Source organism: Populus alba, chromosome 1, assembly GCF_005239225.2.
Source record: "Populus alba chromosome 1, ASM523922v2, whole genome shotgun sequence".
Lineage (NCBI taxonomy): Eukaryota > Viridiplantae > Streptophyta > Magnoliopsida > Malpighiales > Salicaceae > Populus > Populus alba.
Genome location: NC_133284.1, coordinates 15,853,482 through 15,863,024, shown reverse-complemented (window position 1 = coordinate 15,863,024; position 9,543 = coordinate 15,853,482). Strand labels below are relative to the sequence as shown.

Below are 9,543 nucleotides of genomic sequence, written 5' to 3'. Positions count from 1 at the left end.
CCCACCACCTTAATAGTCACCAAATTTTCCTCTCTATTATTAACCCTCTTTATTATAGGCCTAGGTTTTAAGATTAAAGTTTTTTTGTTTTCAGTCAATCACAAAAAAAAAAAAAAAAAAAATTTTTTGCATACACCTAGATGACTCCACATGTTACTAGTCCCATTAAGTATAATATGACATGCATAGTCTTTTTCACAATACATACATGCAGTCCTAGGAGCCTTAACATTACCATCTAGTTTTTTAAAGTGATCCCAAATTTGAGATGTTTTTCTTTTATTAGATCTAGAGGCTGGATTACCTTCACTTTCAGTGTTGTTATCCCAAATTTGAGATGTTTTTCTTTTATTAGATCTAGAGGCTGGATTACCTTCACTTTCAGTGTTGTTATTTGTACTAGAAGTAGCAACTAGAACTGGAATTGGAATAGGTAAAGAATTGTGTTCCGAACTTGAAGGATTTGATTCAATTGGTGTAGGATCTTCCCGATTATCCATATGAAATTAAGAAACCAACAACAACATCAATCAAACAATTATTTTCAGCTATGTAGATATATTTTGCAAATAGACTATGATACATTTTGCAATACATGCAATACATGTGGAAATAACCTAAGATTGCCTTGCCTACTATTTTGCCAGTTAATGCAAAAGCAAGAAAAAAACCTATGATACATTTGCAATACATGTAGATGCAAAACATGCATAAATAGCCTAAGATTGCCTTGCCTACTATTCTGCTAGTTAATGCAAAAGTAAGAAAAAAAAGCCTATGATATATTTTGCAATACATACGGAATATGCCTACATTTTGCAATAATTTATATACATATTTTATAAAATTTGCAATCAAATTAATTAGAAGCAATACATACATATATTTTTTATCAACAATAAACAAAAGACTAATAATTTAGCATGAAATTGAAATGTATATTTACATCTGGAAAAGGAAATGCAACAATTAACAAAATGGAAAGCATGTATTGCTTCTGTTATCTAAACAAAACATCAACAAAATTTGAATTTAAGCTTAAAATCACAGTGGTAGTAGTAGGGACTAGCCATTAATAGTCTCTCAAAAATTAATCTATATCGCTATTACAGAACTTCTAAAGCAATTAATATATATCGTTTCTGTTGCTCATTAATCTATAGTCACAGAAGCAACTAAAGCTTAACAACCCATGATATTTATCACGTTATCCAAACTAAAGGAACAATCAACACTCAACAAATTATTTGAAATCTAAAACAATATATATGGAATAAAAGAAGTATGTAACTGAAATTTACCTTTCAACAGTCAACAGATGGAATTAAACAATGAAGCATGAAAGATGGAGATGGTTTTTTGGAAAGATGAAGATGAAGATGAAGATGGAATAGACTTAACACAAACTTCAAACCCACTAAACAAAGATTCAAAGATGAAGATGGAATTTACCTTGCTGTCGTTACTAAAATGAAGACGCCTAAAAGATGGGGACGGTTTATGGAAAAGATAAAGATGGAGACAGTGTTTGGAAAAGATGGAGAAAAAGATGGAATAGACTTAGAATATACTTTCAAACCCACGAAACAAAGAATCAAAGAAGATGGAATTTACCTTATTGTCGTTGCTTAAATAAAGAAGGTTTTTGGGAAAGGAAGATTATGAATTAATTATCGAGGAAGATTGGGAATTTCTATTGGAAGTGGGAAGGAAGGAGACAACTTTGTGAGAACTGAGAAGAGAATGAGATGTTAGGGAGGGAGGCTGATTAGGTTAACTTAACTATTTATACTGTTTTTTTTAATTGTTTAATGGGCTCGGTTCGGTTTGGCCCGGTTTTTGGGTCAAAACTGAAACCAAACTGAATCTATTAACATTTATGGTATTTTAAATCAGTTTAATTGGTTTCTCATTTTGGTTCAGTTTTTTTGGTTAATTTTTCTTCGGTTTTATCAGTTTTCTCGATTAATCGGTTATTTTGAACACCCCTAGAAGGTAGGTTCATTTTTAGGCGTGACCAGTTTGTTATTAATCGGTAGCAAATTCAAGTATAATAATTTTTTTTTTCTTAGGAAAAAAGCTAACAGGGACCAAGGCATTTACTATACTCTTTTTTATGTAAAGAAATAAAATCAATCTACTAATTATTTATATAAATAAATTATTTTAACAAGTTGCAAATAAAAGTCTACTTAAAAACAAAATTGTATCATGGACTATCTTCCAAACATTTCTCTTCCCCTCTAAGCATGCTACAAGTAATTATGCACTGTATATGAATATCATTAAAGGCATTTCCAAATCAATTCAATATTGAAGGATGAAATTGAAATCAAAATTCAATTAGAAAAATGAGTCGAGTCAACCTGGATTAACTTGTAAAAACTTAGTCATGAGACTGGGATAACTATTTAGAAAGAAAATTAAAACAAGTTATGAAGCTTAATTCTCATTCCACTCAATGTTAAGAATGAAATTGAGAAAAAAAATCAATTAAAAAAAGAACATGAAAAAATCACCTTAGTTAACTTGAGTTAACCGACTTAACCCATAACTCGAGTTATGAGATCATGATAACCTTATATAAAATAAATAAAAAAATTAAGTCAAATTCTCATTTAATCCAATGTTAATGGATGAAGTTGAAAAAAAAAATGAGCCAAGTCAACCTGTGTTAACTTCTCAAACATGGGTCATAAGACTAAGCTAACTATATAGAAAATAAATCGAAAGAAATTATAAAATTCAATACCTATTAAGCCTAGCATTGAAAGATGAATTTGAAAAAAAAAAAACTTTGAGGATTAAATTGTAAAAAGCCAAAGTATTTCACTGCCTATTGCTATAGTGAAATGCCAAAGGCCTTTTAATAAATCTTGAGATTCAAACAGTAAAAGGCAAAAGCTTTTCACTATTCATCACTATAATGAAATGCCAAGGTTTTGTAGTATATGTTTATAATAGTTATTAAATGGATGTGGTGTAAATTTAGTCCTTTCATTTTAAATAAAATTATAACTTAATACCTTTATTTTTATAACCAATATTGCAATACTTCTTTTATTATATAATGCTTTTAGTTTACTAATAAATATCCAAAATACCTTTGTATCCCTATATTGTCAGTTTGTCTCATCACCAATAGAGTTTCATAATGTTGCCTTCAACAATAATATCAAATATAAAAATCATTTCAAATAAAGATATTTTTTCCAACAAAAAAGATTTTATACACATGTTTTTTCGACATATTTTTGTAGTTAAAAAAATTCTAATGTAAACCAAAAAAATTATGTATACATGTAATAAAATTAATTGAGAACTATGTATGTTAATAAATAAAAAAATATAAATGATAACAAAAATAAAACTGGAAAAATTAGATCAAGATATTAAATCTCACAATACAAGATATTTATCTAGTTTTGTTTGCTAATTTTTTTTAATTAAATTAATTTTTTTATTCAATAAAACAATAATAGAAATAGACATATACTTTAAATTGATTAAATAAAAAAAATATCATGCAAAACTGCACATATTAGAATAATCATTTGAAAATAAATATTTTTATTTTTAAAAATAAAGTCCATCTATACAAAAGATTAAAAACAAAATATAAATGGACCAGAAAAATCTCTTAAAAAACTAAATGCATACAAAATAGCAAAAAATAATTGCCATTTAAAAGAGGCTCTATAAACAAAAAAAAAGAAAAGGGACATTAATCTAAATATAAATAAATTAAAAGTTATTTGAACATAACTTGAGATTAACATCTAGAAAATATAAAAGTGGTTACTAATCATTTATTATAATATTTTTGTATGTGTTGCAGGTCCATTACATATGACTGATATTGCTATTAATGATAATTTAGTTAATTAGATATATTATTATTCATATTCACTTCTTATGTATATTTAGTAGAATCTCTTTGTTTTGTAATTAATTATTTTATAATAACTTAAACTTAGTTCTTTTATGCTTACTTTTCCAAACATTTACAATGTATATACATATATAAATCTTTTGTGAACCACATGTTTAATGTAAATTGGTAAATAGTGAATTATGTGTTATTATGAAATGTTGATATAAAGATTATTTATTAATTATGAGACGAAGATTTAATAAAGTGGGGTATGCTTAAGGCTCCTGTGTGAAAATATGGTAATGTGTTATATGTAGATTATAGTGAGATAAACTTTTGTGTAGAGTTATGTATAGAAAAAACGCTGTTGAAATTTTATAAAATCTGTTAAAGCACATAATTAGTTTGATGTAAAAATATTATGAAATATGACATAGATAGTGTTGAGACTAGAAATTATAGAATGAAAAATCTAGTAGCATTGTAGATAAAATCAAGAAATGTAAACATGTAAAAAACCCATGTTGAAAATATTACGTATATATTGGTTTGATTCTCAATCAATATCAAATATATTCAGATTGTTGTAATAAATATTAAGATATATTAGATAACACAATGTGACAAGGAAAGAAAATAATATTAGGGTTATATATATATGAGTATAGTTTTCAGACCCGACCTGGTCTAAAGTTCGGGTTTCGGGTTTTGACCGGGTTGTCCGAGTCAATTTTTTTTAATCAAAACGACTTTGTTTTAGTAACAAAAAAAAAGTCAACGGATTGCAACTGGTTTTTAACTGGTCTTGCCGGGTCAATCGGGTTTTTTCTTCTTTTATTTTTTCTTTAACCCGGTCCGGTTTCAATCTTGGGTTAGCCGAGTTTCGAGTCGACCTGCCGGGTCAGGCCAGATTTCAAAACTATATATAATGGGTTTTTACAGGAATGTTATTTTGTGATCTTGGAGTCTCTATACTTTCTTCTTCTATTTTTTGGTGTTATAATGCATGTTAGTGTGATTACCGTTGCTTCAAATTCATTTTTTGATGCTTATTTAATGCTTACACCAAGTATAATAAAGTTAATAATCATTTCATTCGAGAAAAAATAATTAATAAAGATGTTTTGGTTTGCCATATTTCCAGAAGATCAACAACTAGTTGAAAAAATAGACAGTTCTACCCTTGGCAATATTGTCCTCCTTGTTGAATTCCCAGAACATCTCCTCTATTGCTATTATGGTGAAAGTAGTTGTTTCCTTCCACAGTGGGTCCTTCCTTCTTTCCTTCCATGCACCATCCAAATTAGCCTTGAAGGAATTCAAAGTTGACAGCACTGTCTCCAATTGTAATTTCAATTGTTCCACCTACTTGCACAGTTCATCTCCTTGCACCTTTATTTCTATTCGGATCTATATTTCTTCGTTGATACATTTATTGTGCTCTTTTAGAGCTCTTTGTCTGTTATTGTCTCCCATGGTGGGTTAAAAGTGTTTATGTGGATCTTCTTTGACTTTGAACCCAAATTGTGAAGGAAGGCCTTGACAATGGAGTTGATGGAAAAGAAAGATTGAGAGATAGGTAAGTAGAGAGAAGAAGCTCTGCAATTTTTTCAGAAAAGAAATTCTCGTCAATTACTTGCTTAACACATTTTCTACATCATGTATTTATACTAGCACAACTGTATTTAATCTTTGGTAGAAACTAACCTATCTCTAATTAATTCTTAGCAGAATCAACTAACTATTACACATATATGGATTATTATTTCTCCTCTTGTTAAATGCTTGAAGACTGTTGCTGCTACCATTGCTAATGTTCATCGTTAGCTGCTACTATTGCTTTCTTCTTGCTTATGTAACAAAGCTTTTAATAGCAAGTATTTGTTATTGAAAACCATAAACTTATTGAGGGCGGACGGTGTTAATTAGAGGAATTCTGCTCCAATTTTGCATAGCAGATAGGAGAATGTAAGCTTCTCCAGGTGGAGCTAATTTCCGTCAATCAATCATCAGACATTTAAGAGGCATACGAAGTACAAAGGTGTCATATTGGAGGAATGGTTTTCAATCATAGTTGAGAGAGATAGCTTGGACTCCTTGTTCAATTCAAAGAGAACAAAAGAGACAATAATTTTCATTCCTGTGGACGATGGATAAATTTTAATATAACGAATCCAAGAATTAATCAAGTTCAAATTGTTTGTCCTCTTTGATAAACACAGATTAAAAGATTTTTTTCTCCCAGATTTAAGATTAAACAAGTCAGTACTGTTGGTAGTAGGGAATGGACAACTCATTTTCCTGAACATATTGGTTGATGGGACCCCAAATATGAATGGACAAGGCCAGAAGGAGCATGCAGATGCCAAAAGAGTAAAACGTATCTGCTAGTTTCTAATTCTGCAGTTGTGGAGCCAAAAGCACATGTATATTGAACATGCTTCCAGTCAAACAAGCAAGTCTAAAAATCCCAAACATGTTTCTTTCAAGGGAAAGAGCAAAATAACGATCAAAGGAAGCAAAAGACAGGAATCCTCTGGTGGCCCTACATTATTAATCCCACACCTTCAGAGCGAACAAAAAAAACCCTTCCCCGGGCACAATTTCATCATTTGAGGCAAGAAAGGCATTGATGACCCACGAACAAGTACTGATTTCGTCATATTACAAAGATCCATTATTGAGACTTCAATCATCTGCAAAACATAAGTATCCTGTTATACGATGACAAATAATAATAATAAGGTACAAGAAGCTAGAGTAACACAAATTAAATTCGTTTGCTATATTATTGAGATGATATTATTATTACCAGAAGTGTGAGGTCTTGAACTGGATGCAAGATCAAGCCAAGAGTCTGCGTCCTTTGGTTCCCACTCATCAAAGAAATGGTGCAATGGCTTCAGGGTTTCAGTTTCTTTCTCCAACTTGATTGACCTTGTTGCTGATGACTTGATAATATCAGTGCCTAAAACAAAGCAGTGCTGCCCTGGTTGTTGCTGCTCTTCTTTAGAAGTATCAGCAAAGGTTTGAAACTGTGACAGTGTGTAACCTTTGTAGGAACTCATTGTCAATTGGTTATATGAATCTTGAACGCCTCTTGCACTTCCTAAACCATCTGGAAAGAAAGCTCTCTCATCCACATCCTCCCTCATTCCATGATAATACCTTATAATTCATGCAACCAAAAAAAAAAAAAAAACTTAAGCCATCATGAAACAAAGAAATCAAAATATGCATTAGATTTGTTTCCTGAACTTACACACACCTGTGCTCTTTGTCAACTTGAGGAGAAGATCCAGACTCCAATAACAGGTTGTGAGGGGTGCTATTTAGAGGTGAAAAACCAGAATCAGGAGGTCCAGAAGTTGAAGAATGAGGATAAAGGAAGGGGTTAAGGAAGGTTCCATGCGAAGGGTTTTGATGGGCATAAACTTCAGATTCTGCAGATGAAGGGTGAGAGAAAGAATAAGAGGAGCTGGAGGGTGAAATAGTGGGGTTAGAGAGGTTTCTGTTGATTGATGTTAAAGGAATTGTTGTTGCTGTTGTAGTAGTACTTGAAGTAAGTTCCACAGGCTTTCTTGAACGGCTTCTGCCTCTGTGCATGTGCCTCTCACAATATTTTGAGTCTGGGTATGCTTCCTTTGAGCACCTCCATTTTTTTCCATCAGTTCTTCTGCACCTTCCTGGCTCTGGGTCTGCTTTTCTGCCAAAACCCGCCTGAAAACAACCCCACCCAACTGCAGAAACACACAGTCCCAACTTTCTTTCTGAACACTTGCTTTTTTAAAAAAAAAAAAAAAAAAAACATTGAAAGCAATAGGTACAGATCAACTCACTAGGTTGGTGAGGGAAGAGTCTTGATGCCAAAGAAGATCCCAAGCTTCTTTTGACAGAATAGAGGAGTTCTGGCGGGACAGGAACACCAGAGACCATGTATTTGTAAATGAGAGCTTGGTGTTCAAGCTCTTGCCATTGAGTTGCAGTGAAAGGAAACCTATTTCTGGAAATTGTTGTATTCAACATATTTGAGTGAAAAAAGATGCCCAAAAGAACCAATTAAAAGGATTCGCAAGTTGTAAATTATAGAGAGATTTAAGAGACAAAAGGAGGGTTTTTTTTTTTTTTTTTTTGGTTCTAGTTGGGCTGATAGTTTTTAAGGGTATTTTCTCAGTCAATTGCTTGCAGAATCTTCTTCTGTGAATGAATAGAGAAACTAATGGCTGTGATACATGATACTGCTGCCACCTCCTCTCTCCCTCTAGCACTGAGTGAGCCTGCTCTTATTACGACTGCACCTCTGTTGCTTCTGCTGCTACTGCTGTTCTTGTCCCTGACATCGTTGCATACATCCATAAAAAAATGTACAAAAAAGTACTAAAATCTGAAAACAATTAAATATCGAGCTTTAGGGTTAGCCTTGTAAGCATCTTTGGTTTTGCTTTCTCCACATTGTGGAGACATGGAAATGAGTGCCGCGTCTTTTATCTGTAGGAGTGCATTTAGCAATCCTTTCCATCGTGTTTAGGAGAAGGCATAACGCTTGTGTCATATATACACATCCTGATACATATGAGAGATTTGAAGGCCAGACTTTAGTTATTGTACAGACCACTATGTTGGTGAGTTTTTCCATTTCGTTTTTTTCACAAGAAACCTTGGAGAAAGCATGTGTGGTTACATACGATCATGTGATTGTGCTGTTAAATTGTTTTTGTTCATTAATTACATGTTTATGCACTATTCAGCCCCACAGCATTTGTCCCAATTAAAGTTCACCAGTATTTGCAACTCAGTTAACTAGCAAAGCCATCGATTGGTTTAGATCATGAATATAAATTGAAGTTTAGAAGTGTAAGTAGTTTCGTAAACTAAATGAATGTAATTATTTGGGTTGCAAAACAGCAGGGGCGGTGGGTGGGGGAGTGAAGGTGCCATAATATTGCAAGAGAGAAACTGTTGGTTAGAGGGAGGTCTGAACTTGTTTAGCAGAAAGCGAAGGGCCCTTTTTTCTCTTCCATAGGTGGAAGTGATTGGCGGCAGGTGGCAGGGAAGTGCACTGAGGAGGAGGAGGAGGAGGAGCCGAGGTGGGGACAGTTTACTCTTCTGTACAGTACTGTTTCTCTGCCCCAAACACATGCATGTCCTCCTTTATTTTTCCTCAACAACTCAGCTTTTCATTCGTTTACCCAAGTTTTCCTGAATTAGTTTTTCTTTTAACACATCTCTTTCCATATTAGCTACTCCGTCTTCCTTCACTGAGAAGCACATTTCTTGTAGGGTTGCCTGGAAGTAATTTGCAGTCTCGCAGATACAGGTGTAGTGCTCACCTGGGATCTTTTGACTGGGAGCCAGGCCTTACTTATTATGTTACATACCTGCAAACAGCAGCATTCTTTCTTCAATCTCACAGCACAGTCAAACAAACACCTCTATTCTATTCTACCAAAAAGACAAAAACTATTATTACTGTACTGTCATTTGAAATGTCCCACTTATAGTTTGGTTCCTCCTTAACCATCCTGTCTCCTCTCTGGTAATATAATTGTGGTTATTTTTTAAATAATTTTTTATATTATAATATATATTAATAATATTTTTTTATTTTTTAAAAATTATTTTTAATATCAATATATTAAAATAATTTGAAAACACTAAAAATATATTAA

General features: G+C 32.3%; 1 protein-coding gene across 1 annotated transcript; it reads right to left on the bottom strand.

Moving 5' to 3' along the window:
* Positions 1-5,903: 5,903 nt before the first annotated feature.
* Positions 5,904-8,401, bottom strand: LOC118034824 (growth-regulating factor 1). Its single transcript, XM_035040247.2, has 4 exons — positions 7,714-8,401; positions 7,143-7,614; positions 6,687-7,042; positions 5,904-6,570 (listed from the first exon to the last, which is right to left on the bottom strand). Exons 1-4 carry the CDS (start codon positions 7,898-7,900, stop codon positions 6,563-6,565), a joined length of 1,023 nt encoding a protein of 340 aa, XP_034896138.1. The 5' UTR covers positions 7,901-8,401; the 3' UTR covers positions 5,904-6,562.
* Positions 8,402-9,543: the final 1,142 nt, after the last annotated feature.